Source organism: Acinonyx jubatus, chromosome C2 (assembly GCF_027475565.1).
Source record: "Acinonyx jubatus isolate Ajub_Pintada_27869175 chromosome C2, VMU_Ajub_asm_v1.0, whole genome shotgun sequence".
Lineage (NCBI taxonomy): Eukaryota > Metazoa > Chordata > Mammalia > Carnivora > Felidae > Acinonyx > Acinonyx jubatus.
Window position 1 is genome coordinate 15,207,325 of NC_069384.1, and position 14,183 is coordinate 15,221,507.

Consider the following 14,183-nt stretch of genomic DNA (forward strand, 5'->3'; position numbering starts at 1 on the left):
GCCACGTAAGAACAACTGAATCCCTTCCTTAAAGCAAGATGGGTTCATGTCCCACCTCTTTCACGGGGTTTGGCATATAAGGAAGATCCAGGAAATGTTTTTCGATAAAAACCAATAAATGAAGTGAGAAAACATATTCAACTTTAAAATACCATTAACATGGGTAAATCATCATGATAGGAAGATGCACTTCTAGATCAACATTCCATTCAGCAAAAGAACAAAAAGGCAGTTTGTTGCAGCACATGAAATGTTCTTTCTAAATGGTTTTCCCATTTTATTTAAAGGCTACATTGGTCTCCCTTGTGGCCATGCTCAGGAATAAGAAAAAAAAAAAACTATGCATTTGCAAAGCAGGAGAGCAATAGAAAAAACTCAAATGAGACTCAAGTACCCAGGAGTAAAGAAGAAAGGAGAATGAGGGTCCCTGTTTCTATTTTTTCCCCATTTCACCAAATAATCCCAAGCTATATCTGTTCCCTGAGCACCAGCAATTTGTGTTTGTGAGGCTGGACCATGAAGGAGAAAGATTGAGTGCAGGACTCACAGGCAACAACTTGAACTGATGGGTCCTCCTCACTATCTTTGTTACCCTGAGACAGTTAATTGCTCTAAGCTTCAGTTTCCTTAACAGAAATAACAAAGATAATAATGCTCACTTCACAGGATTGAGGATTAACAAATATGCAAGCCCATGTGCTCAGTTTTCTTCCATTTGGCGTAAGCACGAGTGGCTCAGGACTCGTGATTCTGGAAGTGAAGAGAGTTAAGTGGATCATTACTGACATTTGAGAGCCTTCAACCACACTGATTGGTTTGGAAAAAAGCAAGAGCCCAGAAAGGCTACCCTGCTAAAAATTTCCATTATTATGTAAAAAAAAAAAAAAATTAACAATGAGCAGTGACTCTTGTTATGGTTCTACGGACCCTAACCACCATCATCCCCCAATTGCATACACCCATTTGACTCCAAAGAGCCACTTAGTTACAATGTTACTGTACCTCAGAACCCAACCTATCCAAGGTATTAATTAGAGGGACATTTTAACATCTGAGCCACAAAACTGTGGTTTGGGTGGAGTGGGCAGATAACTAAATAAGTAAAATAAGAAAATGAAAGCAATATATCAAGTCCAGAGGTAGCTGGCATCCGTGACAGTGCATAGCAAAATTTCCATCTGAATACTGATAACACTTAATATTTCCTATTGATTACGTGAAGTTGACAAATCCTAAAGGCACAGAACTGTGCAATAAAAAAAAAAAAGTCAATTTTCCAATGTGATGAGAGTCCTTGAGTGAGAGCCAACGTTATGCAGTGTAGCAATCACACGGTAATGTTAAGGGAAATAAGACGGAGGCTTTATATAGCTGTTTGCTTCGCCCCAGTAAAGTATGTCTGTTAGAAAATGGTGCAGCTCAGTAGATTTGTACTTATGGAGAATCAAACCTTCTCCATCAAGTTAGTTGGCTGTATATACTTTCCTGCAATTATCAATGGTGGATTTTAAAGGAATTTTTTTCTGGTTTTATTATCACAATCTCTAAAAACTCTATGGTATTTCTTTTTTTAATCAAGAGAGGGTTTTCCAATTCAATCTTCAATCATATTAGAAAGAGGATGTGATGAGCCATTTATAAATAGTTTATATGGTAGGGACTGGAAAATTATACTGAAAGCCCAGCTAATTAGCTGGTAAACAGTATGCTATACATAAATACTTGATGAAAGGCTTACAGAGATTTACCGCCCCAAGAAATTCTAGTATTCTATTGTTGTTTATTTGTTTGTTTTTTTAAGCAAGCAAGCATTAGCCATGTCATTGCACACCTTTGGAAACGTCAAGCAACATTGGTTTACAAAAGCTTTATAGTTACAGACTTGATTTGTTAAAGGTTTGTGGTGTTGGCCAAACACTGGAGAAGACAACTGCATTCTAAGTAAATTCAAAATTTGCTTGGGAAATTGTGTTTCCAAACTACACATGCATACCCACAAAAGGAAAATGCAGTATAATCTACCACAGAAAAGGGAATGACAAATGAGAAGTCAACCGTGTAACCTTTTGGAAGGTGGCCTCTTGATACATTTTGGGAATGATATGAGTTTGACTGTAAATGGCAATAAACAAGTCCTCTTTAGACAGAACAGTCTGTTGCATGATGGGATTGTCATTTTCTAGGCCTCATTCGTCTACAAGAGCTCATCAAAGCTCCCTCCAGATATAACATTAAAATCAAAATCCGCCAGCTGCCCTCTGGGAATAAAGATGCCAAGCCTTTACTCAAGGAGATGAAGAAGGGCAAGGAGTTCTATGTGATATTTGATTGTTCACATGGGACAGCTGCTGAAATCCTTAAGCAGGTAAGAGGGTGCAGGGAGGAGGTGAGGTGGGGGGGATATGTTCGTTTCTTTTTCTCAAAAATGCCATCTGGTTTCACTGAGTGCAGCGTGATAAAGCTGCTGCAGTCCAGTTTAGGCTGAGGACTGCAGCTTTCAGAACCCTTTTAAGGAGTCACAGGGCTCGGGGAGTTTAATGAAGCCACTTGCTGTATGTAGTTGTAGATGGTGGGGGGGGATGTCTTAGGCATTTGGGAGGTACGTCGATAACGTCAACAGAGGTTGACAGGAGAAAGATGTCATTTCAAGGTGATTAAGCATCTCATCTTTCAAATCTCTTGAAAGACTGAGCAGATTTCATTTACACAGCGCCTGACTTGTCCTAAAGACATCTTCCTCATGGCAAGACCTCTTTTGTCAAACACGCAGGATTCCAAGCATGGTGAAAAGGGGGCACAGGGACAATGAAAGAAGAGATGCTTCTCTCTTGTAACTTGTCATAGACAATGAGCTGCCATGCATTAATCTTTATGAATAATGTGAGTAGAAACACTTGATAAATTGCAAAATCGTATGTAAGTGAAAGGTATTAGTAATGTTAGGAATAATGATAACAGCAGAGTAATCATTTCTAGCACTTCAGGATATACCCCTGATCTTATGCCCGTGAAAGAAAATTCAGAATTGGAAAAAAAGATAGAGCATAGACCAGCGTCCTTCACCCAGAGTGATTTTGGACACTCGAGGAATTTTGGTAATGTCTGGAGACATGTTTGGTTGTCATATTGGGGACAGTGGCACTCTACTGGCAACTAGTAATTAGAAGCCAAGGAAGCTGCTGAATATCCTATCATGCACAGGACATCCCCCACAACAAAGATTTATGTACCCTAAAATGCCAGTAGTGCTGAGGTTGAGAAACTCTGGCATAGACAAAGACAATGGAAAAGGCTAGCCAGATGTTTAAAATAGAAGCATTAATAAAAGATCAAGGGATAAATTTGGAGGAACATGGAAAAAAAAAATAGCCAGGTTATATTTACGTGGCCTTAATGGGTGTCTCTTTGTATTGAATATAAGTGGCTTTGTAGCATAAGGCAATGTTCTTGTCTGAAATGACACAAGCTGTTATTGTACTCTCTAGTTTAAAAGGTTTAGGATGTGCTATGTGGTTCACTGGCAATGGGCACTGATCTTTTAAGCACACCAGTCCCTCCGTGCAAATGCAGAACTGCGGATTTCCGAATCACTTGGGAGAGCTCTTAGAGCAGCCTATCCACCTGACTCTCCAGGGCTGGATCTCATACCTGAAGCCATGGAGTTCAGAGTTGAGGTTTTAATTTCACCTGAAAGTAGACAATCAGGAAAGTTGACTACATGTTTCTATTATCTCCTGGATGGTTACACTAAAAATCTATATCGAGTCAGAGAAATATTTAAAGCTGCAGTTGAAAACAATCTTAGACATCATCAAGGCCAATTCTTTCACTTTAGAGGAGGCGAAATGACTTCCCCACAGTTACAGAGCCAGGATCTGGAACTCAGCCTCCTCTATCCCATCCTGAACCTTCTCCTCTATGAAATGTTGCTTCTCTAGTTAGGGGAAGAGTAAGTGTTACCTACTTCTAGACTACAGTTGTGTTAACAAACCTTTAGATACTATAATCGTCTCTCAGTAAAGAAAGCAAGCATATTGTAGTGACTTCAAAGGTAAATAAATACAATCAGCAGCGTTTTATCTTGAGGCTTCATTTGAGAATTTCAATGCAGTTCATTAAAGTGTGTAATGGGGTGTGAACCAGAACTGAGAAAAACACCCAGATTGTATGCGTAGCCCTCAAAATACAAAAAAGCATCCCCTCCAGGAGTCTGTTATAACAGAGACTGGGGACTTCTGTTACATTTAAGACAATGATTTGCTGATGAGACTTCTCTTGGTGAGATATCCATTTGGCTCACATACCTGGCTACATCTCTCCCAAAGCACAGGCTTGGAACAAGCAAGCCTGGGAAAGAGTTTCTCCTCTATTTCAATAAATATGGATTTGATGTCCCACTGATGCAAGTGGCTCTTTCCTGATAGCATAGAGATTACTTCATTCAAAGACCAATTTTTTGGAACAACAAACCAAAAAAACCTTCTAAGTGAAGCCCTCCCGAGAAATGTCAGCCGGGCTAAGAGGGAGTGGGATTAGTTCAGTTTTGCTCTAGCCACTGACGTAAACCCTTTCCTCCATCCTGTGCCCTATTATGTTTTATCTTGTATTCACTCTCCTCATCATGTAAGTGGTAGGAGCTGTGAGGCTTTGGGGGAAGTATGCCCATCCACTTTTTGTTGCAGACTAATGAGTTACAAATATTTGGAAGTGGGGAGAGCCTTTGTAGAAGTTCTAGCATAAAATCCCTACCTTACTGTGTGTGAAAATACATTCACTCTTTGTGAAATCACAGCAGAGGCTCCAGGCTGGTTTAATCCAGACCTCTGAGAAGCTATATGGTTGGAAAGTGATACTGAGGACCGTAGGACTTGCTATTCTGGTTAAAATGAGGCCCAAGGGCTCTGTGTGACCCAGTTTGACTTGCTCCATTAGCTTTGGACAACAACCCGTGGAAACAAAGACAGAGACCTTCCCTGTAACTGTCTGCCCAGTGTGCCTCTAGGGAAGCTGGAGAGTGAAGGAGTTCAAGGCCCTAATTCCAGCCACTAGTCAACCAATCTCTTCCAATCTCTTTTCCTGAGGTGCCATGATGATTCCTGGCATCCGATATTCTGTCTAATGCAGACAACCCCTGGGGTAAATTTGGTATTCTCAGGTAAGAGTTGAGGAAACTGAAGCTCAGATAGGTTAAGTGCCCCAACAAGGTCACTCTCTGAGTAACCAGGCTGCCACATGGTCTCCAGACCACCTGTTTTTGGAGCCTGTGTGCCCATTTTACCACGAAGGGCCCCCATTCAGAATGGGTAAGCCATTCCATTTTGAAGTAGGCTTCCAGAATGTCTGAAAGAAACACAATCACTTGCTGCTGGTCTCTTTTAGATAAACTTAATATTAATAGCTCCCAATTTTTGGTGACTAAAATCATTGCTGATAAAATTTTCTCTGCCAGGTCAACTTGGCTTTCTTCTCAAGCACATTTCCCATTATTTCCTTGCATTTCCCTGCACCTTCATCATATTTTACTACTTTGTAATGATTCTTCAGAAAAAAAGAAGTCAAATGCACTTTAAAGAAGGTATCTGACATTTATCTAAAAGTAAAAATTGGGGGAAAAAGTCTATAGTTATTCTTGGGCATGCTAATCACTCCGGTAAGGTAATTATTTCTATTCATATTGAACAAGTGCTATATGATGAGAATCTGAAAAGTTATTTCTTAAAAATTAGTTAGAAATTCAAATGTCAAGACTTGATTAGGTTACAGAGGAACAGGGCTTTCGTATGAATGAAATGTCTTCGTGAATTTCTGTAGTCTGAGAGTGCCCCCAGCAAGCAGCAGGATATACATTGGACTCATCCCATCGCTCAGCATCCTCTTCTCTCCCTGTCTATCCACCACCTCCCAGTGGGCGTTCTGCTGCTTGGCAAGGATGCTACTGTCTCCTAGCCTGTCTCCAGCGTGGACACCCCAAATCCTCAGCACTTCCCCCAATTCCCACTCTCTTCCCACTGACTCTCCACTGCCTGCCCTACCTGCACCCTTACTGATTCCTACTGAGGCTGATTCTACCAAGAGAGTGGCTGATGGGAGACGAATTTAAAGATGAGGAATGAAGTGAGAACACTCTGCACTGGAACTCCTAACACACGTCCAGCACCATGCTGGTTGATAAGCAACTGTCTCCTTTACTCTACCCAATAACTCTTGGTATAATTGGTATTATCCTTCTTTTGCACACAAAAATTGAAGCTCAGAGATAGTAATAATTTTATCCACCATGTACTGAGCATGCTCATAATGCAAACATCTGGGCATCGACTCGTTTGTGGTCCATATTCCCTACAATACTATAACCTCCAGGAGGATAGAAACCTCCTTTGTCTTGTTCTCCTAAATCCCCAGCATGTACTACATTACTTGACACACAGTGGGTGCTCAACACTGCTCTGCTGAATGAATAAAGGAAATGGATAAATGAACGATCCAAGAACTGTACTAGAAGCTCTTGAGAAAAGCAGTCTCCTAAATCGCCTCCCTCCAGCTCACTCAGTGTGCTGTACTCTCAACTCTGCCAAGCACATGTGAGCAAGTCGCCCCTCTATGCCTCAGTTTCCTCAAAGGAAGGTTTTATTCAATGTCTGAAGCCCTATATTATTAAGAACTGTAATGCATTTCAGCCTATGATTCCACTTCCTGAAATACATTTACCTCTTTGGAGAGCTGCACAGACACTTTCAAATCCTGTAATAGGATTGAGAAAGCAAGTCACAATTTCAAGCACAGTAGCCGGAATCCTAACGGTTCCCTGACGGAAAGGGAGGGGACACCGTGATGCTCCGTTCAGCAGGGAAGCTGCATCAGGGCTGGGCCGAGTCCCTGAGCTGGACAGCGGCCAGTAGGTGAACATGAACATGCTGTTTCCCTCTCAGGAAACCTGCTTTCTTGTTTCCATGAACAAGTGCTTCAAAAGAGAGACTTCTCATCCCCCTCACAACACTTAGAGCAATGAGCATTAAGCTATAATTGAGCCATTAGTCTCCATAAAACATTTTAGAACCAAAATATTTCGTGGAATTATATCACATTTTATCCTGTCAACATTTGTGCTCTCTTGTTTTTATTTTTTTTCCTTTCTGTCAATTAACATAAAAACAAGGCCAGGGAGAAAATGTAGTTTTAATACCCTGCTTCCTTCTACTAGGAAGTGGAGCGGTAATGCTGATTAGTTAAATAATTTTGCGCATTGATTCTTTCCTCGTAGATGTTGTATCTATTGCCTATGAGCAGGACAAACAGAGATGGTTAGAAAGAGTTCATTTCATATTTCCACAGGACAGAAGTACAATCAGTTTTTATCTCTCAACACAGAAAACTGCCAGCCAAGCAGTACATCTGCGATGTGCCAAGAGGTCACAAACCCGTGTTTGGAACCTGCACCCACTAAGTCAGATACACAACCCCATCATGTTTAATCATAATCATAAAGACCTTGGGAGCTGCTCTTATAGGACTTCCCGTGTGCCAGGCACTGTGCTAAGCGAATGAAATGCATTAATCGTTTTCCTGAGAAAATTCTGTATACAAGAAACTGACAGAGCTCGGAGAGATTCTGTAACTTGCCCAAGGTCACAGAGCCAGCAGTGGCTAGACTGGGATTTGAAACTTACCTCAGGATTTAAAAGAGGGGCAAAAAAAGCATCTCATTCTGATACTGTTATGTACACCCAGATGCCAACTGATTCTCCTCGCAATAGAACATGGAACACGTGTTGTTAAGCTTTATACTCCTTTAATTCAGTTGTTTATCAAACATCCACTCATTTGTCCAGTTTACATAAGTCCTCAAGAAATGCTGATTATATTGAAACCAGGGAGAGACTGTGGTAGGAGCACAGTAGAGAAATTCACTCTTTAGTTGAACACCTATTTGTTGAGTACTTATTGAAGGTGAGAACGATACAACAGTAAAAACATCACCAAGGAAAACATACATCTCTGCCCCCTTAATCAAAAGAGACCTTGAAATGAAAGTCACAGAGTGTAGCCATCCAATGCCCATGGACTGGTGAAAGACTGGAAAACTCATTTCTATCTATGACGAGAGTCTTAGACTGACGGTCAGTAGATCCAGTTGCAAATTCTGCTCTTGCCTTAATAGAATAAAATAACTGCCACTCACTGGGCACTCACTTTGTGCAAGACTATGCTATGCATTTGACTGGAATGGTATCTTTTTATCCTCTCAAAATATCTCATGTTACAGATGAGAAAAATGAGGTCCCATGTCATACACCCAATGGTAAGCCCGGAATTTCAAACCAGGGTTTAACATGCCTATGACCTGAGTTTCTTAGACCATTTAGATATGCTATTTTGGAAAGTCTGTTGGTTCTTCTTAAATGCAGTCACTTCATCTGTCAAATAGGATTGTTGGATTCTAATCTTGCCAAGGTTCTCTGCAGCTCTGAGCCTCCATGCATACAAGTGATCAAGAATCTTCTTCCCAGTGTTAGACATAAAGAATTTGTGCATTGCCTTGTACATAGTAGGCTTTCAAAGAAATGGGGAAATACTTAAGCTGTTTATTTTTAAGTTCCTAAAGTCATTTGGTAGTCTTTGAGACCGTTAATTGATGGGAAGTTCATTACTTTGGCTAAATCCCGATGATGTAATAATGACGATTCTCAATTTATACTAACTGATGATAATTTGTAGTATATTATATAATTATTTTGGCAGCACATTCTCATCTTAATTATTTCTCTCAGGTTGATATTAAAATCTATTTACATTTCCTGAGCATAGAGTTAGTTTTGTTTGTTAGGAGCAGCTCATAGATATGAGTGTGTTATTCAATACACGTAAGAATTAATTGATCTCTATGGGTAACTACCAATGTAGTGAGGGGACTTGTCATTTGTCCAGATTCTTAGTGTACAGGATGCCCATTTGCGTATTCACAAAAATTTCCAAAGAGTAGATTTGGAAAAGGATATAGATTTATTTCGATCTGAATTGGGAGGTAATCAAAATCACACGTATGCCTCAGAAATGCTCTAATGCTTAATTCCAGCTACATCAGAATTTGGCTGTATAGGTGACAAGAGAAATTATCCTTGCAATAGATGTGGGGATAATTTAGAAGGAATCATGGAAATAACTTGAAGATGTGCACATCAAAGCATGTGTTAAGCCTTTAGCAGGGTTGGTGAACCTCAGCTTTATTCAAAATTTTGGGTATGCTCATTCTCCCCAGTGTGCCTTTTTCAGGGGAAAGGATCCATAGCTTCTTTCGGATTTCCTAAGGAAGCCTAAAGACTGAAGTAGGTTAAAAAAAAATCACGTTGCTATGTTTATTTACCACCTCAGCTTCTGTAACCCTTCATAAATGCAAGATTTTACCAAAAGAATCCTTCCACCCTACTTCCCCGATGACAGTTAGCCAAATCCTTTCTGTCATAAGGGTGACTCTGTAGGAAGTAAATCCCACCATTATTTGGCTAGCATGTATTAGATGCTTTGTACGTGCTAAAGACTTTGCCAAGATAGAGGGGGAGTAAAATACGATGAAAAACTCCAGTGTATTGAATGAGGTCATTTAGCAGAGGATCTGCTCGTTCTTTGCTATATCTGTAAAATTTAGGAATGTCTTGTACATATCTCACATTGTTTTGAGAGACGTTAAATTTGACAATGCCCGTAAGGCATCAAGCCCACCACTGATGCATGAAATATCCTACATGTGAGAGATTACCATCATCAACACCATGAGTGGTATCGTGCCTAGGCAAAACTGTAAGAGTGATACAGTGCTTCCCACTGCTAACTCTGTCACTGCATCACCTCCCACATATACTATGGCACAACGGTGGTCCCCAAACCTTCTCTCAGCCTGACTTCCCAAGTATCCCTATCGTATCTTGCCCCATGTCATGAAATCTCCATACCTAACTCAGCACACTGCATCTTCCTCCTCTCCTTTGCTCCAGCCAACCACATTCTCCTCCTGCTCCTGTCTTGGTGACTAGAAATACCATCCAATTACTCAACACAGACACTAGGAATTCACTTGACTCTACCTCACCCTTCCCACTTATGAACTACCAAATTTTGTAGCTACTGCTTTCTGAATATGTTTCAGATTCAACCTCCTTTCTCCATCTCTATCATCATCTTCCTGCTATATTAGAACATTCTATCTCTCTGTCGCAAGCCCCCATTTTTTTCTCCATCCAGCATCCATGTGGCCTCAAAAACTGTACATTCCAAATAAAATATGTGACATTTCTCTTCTAGTATGAAACTCCTGAGTGCCCTATCCCCACTTCCATATTGCCTGAAATACAAAAGACACATCGTTTAGTGTGTCATGCAAAGTTCTACACACCTTGTACCCACTGCCATTGTAACGTCTAGTATGTAAATATGTCTATAGTAATGTCTATTACACAATTTAAAAAAAAGTTTAGGGGCACCTGGGTGGCACAGTCAGTTAAGCGTCCGACTTCAGCCAGGTCACGATCTCGCGGTCCGTGAGTTCGAGCCCCACGTCAGGCTCTGGGCTGATGGCTCAGAGCCTGGAGCCTGTTTCCGATTCTGTGTCTCCCTCTCTCTCTGCCCCTCCCCCGTTCATGCTCTGTCTCTCTCTGTCCCAAAAATAAATAAACGTTGAAAAAAAAAATTTTTTTTAAGTTTATAGGGCGCCTGGGTGGCTCAGTCGGCTAAGCATCCAACTCTTGATTTTGGCTCAGGTCATGATCTAACGAGAGTTCATGGGTTTGAGTCCCACATCAGGCTCTATGCTGATAGCACGGAGCCTGCTTGAGATTTCTCTCATTCCCTCTCTCTCTGTCCCTGCCCTGTTCATGCACACGTCATGTGCTCTCCCTCTCTAAAAATAAATAAATAAACTTTTGTTTTAAAGTTACAATTTTTTTGCAAACTGCCCTTTCTTGATGAAAGTATACTCCATTTAGGAGATTAAAGGTCTTCCCAAACATTACCAAAGGGATTCAAAATTAGGATCTAATTAATTCTAATATCTAAGAGATGTTGTAATAAAAATAACAACGTAGGTCTGAAATCCTGATAGAGGGAGGAAGGGTGAGTGAGGGTCCTCATGGTACCTGCAACACCATCCAAGGCACAACCTTGTACAGCTAGGTCCAACTCTCTGGACAGGAGGGTCCCTCAAAAATATATGGGCAGCTTATCAAGCTCTCTTGGCTTGCTGGATTCATTCCTTATATTAAAGCATCAACTCCTGTGGTTCTAACTCTTCTCTCACCAATCATATGCTTTTATTTGGGTTCTCAAAGTCCAGAAGAACTTTGTGCAAATTATTGACTTTCCTGCTACATACAGCTTCTATTATCAATTAATAAATTAATATAACACAAAGAGCCCAGGCTTAATATCTAGCCTGGGTTCAACTGCATAGTTATATGCTCTTTCAAATGTATAAACTGAGGATAACACTTTCTCCCCAACAGTACATAAAAAAACAAAAACAAAACAAAACAAAAAAAGTATGACAGCAGTGGGTATGTCGTGGCACTTAGAAAACAGTTGCAATGATCATTGTTGTTATAGCCTAAAACTACGTTTGGTTAATATAAATAGGTGATTCTCAGTTCTGGCTGAATGTAAATATTACCTGGGGAGTTTTGAACAGTTACCAATGCCTAGAACATACCCCAGACCAAATAAATCAGAATATTTAGAGAATGGGTACAGGTATTGGTGTTTTTTAAAAGTTCTTTAGAGATGCTAATACACTGACAAATACTCATATAAATAATTATTTTCTAAGCCTGGTAGCTATTAAATACATTGGCAAAATAAAAAGCCATAAAAGCTGAAGAACAGGACCCAGACTCACAATGACTTCACTAGTCTATGGATAACTCATGGGACCAGCAAGACCACCAATTATTGGCTGCATGCCCATATTTCCCTCAAAATGTTATATGCAGAGTAATTGGAGGTATAGTTTTTATTGCCACCATTATTGCAAGATTACAATGTGTTCAACATATTTATTCTCTGTTAACTTTCCAGATTTGTTCAGTACTTTGTCTAGATTTGTTCAGTACTTTTAGATTTTCTCAGTACTTTGCTGTTCAAACTTTTCTTCATTGTGTTCTTTTTTTTTTTTTTTTTTTTTTTCCCACATCATTTTCCCACCAGTTTTCCCTGGATGATACTCGCAGTTTATTCTTCGGGTTCATGTAATCCTCCAAAATCTTGACTCTCTCGTATTTGCCAACTTGCCTATTTCATTCTGCCAGGGGAAATCTTTTTCCCTGCTCTGTTGTCAGCAGTCAGTATCCCTTAAATAGCATAATCTCTTCTGTTGTGCACCTGAGTGATGCAATCTGGCTCTTCTGGTAGGATTATCAGAAGCTAAACTACCTCATTGTTTTCCACTCCATTTATTAATATCTGTAAGCATCAGCTTCCCTTCTTGTCCTAACCCTACTTCTAGAGAGAGAAGCTTATAAAGAAATTACAACTGAAAGATATTCCCAAACAGCATGACCATTTCATTCACCAACACTTTGTGGACTATCCTTTGCTTTTCTTTGATTTCTCTTGGGGGCAGGAGGAAGATGCCTGGGTTTGTAAGTGGTATAGCACCATCTTCCAACAGATGGAAAAGCCCTAGACTCTCTTTGTAGATGGCTGGTATCTGTACACAGACACAGAGTTAGCAGGTGCACATGAATGGAAGGACACGGAAAAATTTTTAAAGTTTTCAACTTCAGGGGTACCTGGGTGGCTCAGTCGGTTAAGGGGTCGACTCTTGGTTTCAGCTCAGGTCATGATCTCACGGTTCATGAGTTTGAGCCCCACATTGGTCTCTGTGCTGACAGTATGGAGCCTGCTTGGGATTCTCTCTCTCTCTCTCTCTCTCTCTTTCTCTCTTCCCCTCCCCCACTTGCACTGTGTCTCTGTCTCTTTCAAAATAAATTAACTTAAATTTTTTTAATTTAAAAATAAAAATAAATAAAAATAATGTTTTAAACTTCAAACATTTTTCCCCTTGACACGTGCACTTGCTATTAATATACCAAAATTGTTCAGTCTCGGGTGCCATAATCATGGAAAGATGGGCAAATGAGGTACATTGGTTTCCTTTTGGTGCTGTAACAAATTTTTACAAATGTAGTAGCTTAAAACAACATGAATTTATTGACTTATAGTTGTGGAGGTCACAAGTGTAAAGTCAATATGACTTTACAAGTTGACAAGGCTGCATTCCTTTTGAAGGCTTTGTGGGGGGATCCAATTCCTTGCCTTTTCTAGCTGCTAAAAGCTGTCCTCATTCCTGGGCTTATGGCCCCACATCTATTGCCTCCCCCCCCCCCCGGGCTTTCATTTCCACATCACCTTGTCTGCCTTCTGACCTTCTGCTTCCATCTTATAAGGACCCTGGTGATTATATTGGGCCCACCTGGATAAGGCAGAGTAATCCCCCCAGAGTCACCCCCCCCCAAATTAAAATCCTTAAATTAATTGTGATGGCAAAATCCTTTTATTCTATGTATAGTAACATATTAACAGATTCTAGAAATTAGGATATGGACATTTTTATGGGGTCATTATTTAGCCTGCTCCAAAGGAGTGGGGATCCAATGCTATGTTCTATGCATTCCACTGTTGCCTTTGTAGATATAGATTATGATCATTTAATTTGGCATGAGTATCTTTTTTTTTAAAAAAGCAATAAAGACTGATCTCAAGGCCTACTTATACCTAAATTGTTCTACTGAAGGTCAACATTAAAAAGTGTGTTGTTGAAGAAGCAACTTCTCCAAAGACAGTGTAGATGCAGCCTAAAGTATGACACTTGGTAGGTGAGAAAGCACTATACCCTAGCACTCAAACGTTTTTCTAAAAATCACTGCTCTGAAACTTGATATCATTCAATGGATTTCCTGAAGATTATTCTTACACTGAAATAACTTACTTCTATCTTGTGGTAAAACCATTATTTTAGCCACATTGCATGTCATACATTTGGAAGTTGTTCACTTGAAATTATTGACTTGTCTGATGATTGAGAATTTATCCTCATATTGAGAAGGCTATAAAAGCAGCAATACACTTCAGGTTAGTCAATATAAACTTTGAAGACACCTATTTTTCAATGAAAAGAAGCAGTAATAAAAACCCTTATA

At 40.0% G+C, this 14,183-nt stretch overlaps 1 protein-coding gene across 6 annotated transcripts in view; it reads left to right on the top strand.

Annotated features, from left to right (window-relative positions):
* GRIK1 (glutamate ionotropic receptor kainate type subunit 1) overlaps positions 1-14,183 on the top strand; it is a 368,711-nt gene that overhangs the window by 242,515 nt on the left and 112,013 nt on the right. For all 6 annotated transcript variants that reach the window (XM_027041741.2, XM_027041743.2, XM_027041742.2 and 3 more), the window contains exon 4: positions 2,184-2,365. In XM_027041741.2, the coding sequence (XP_026897542.1) occupies positions 2,184-2,365 (182 nt within the window). The remainder of the gene's footprint in view (positions 1-2,183; positions 2,366-14,183) is intronic.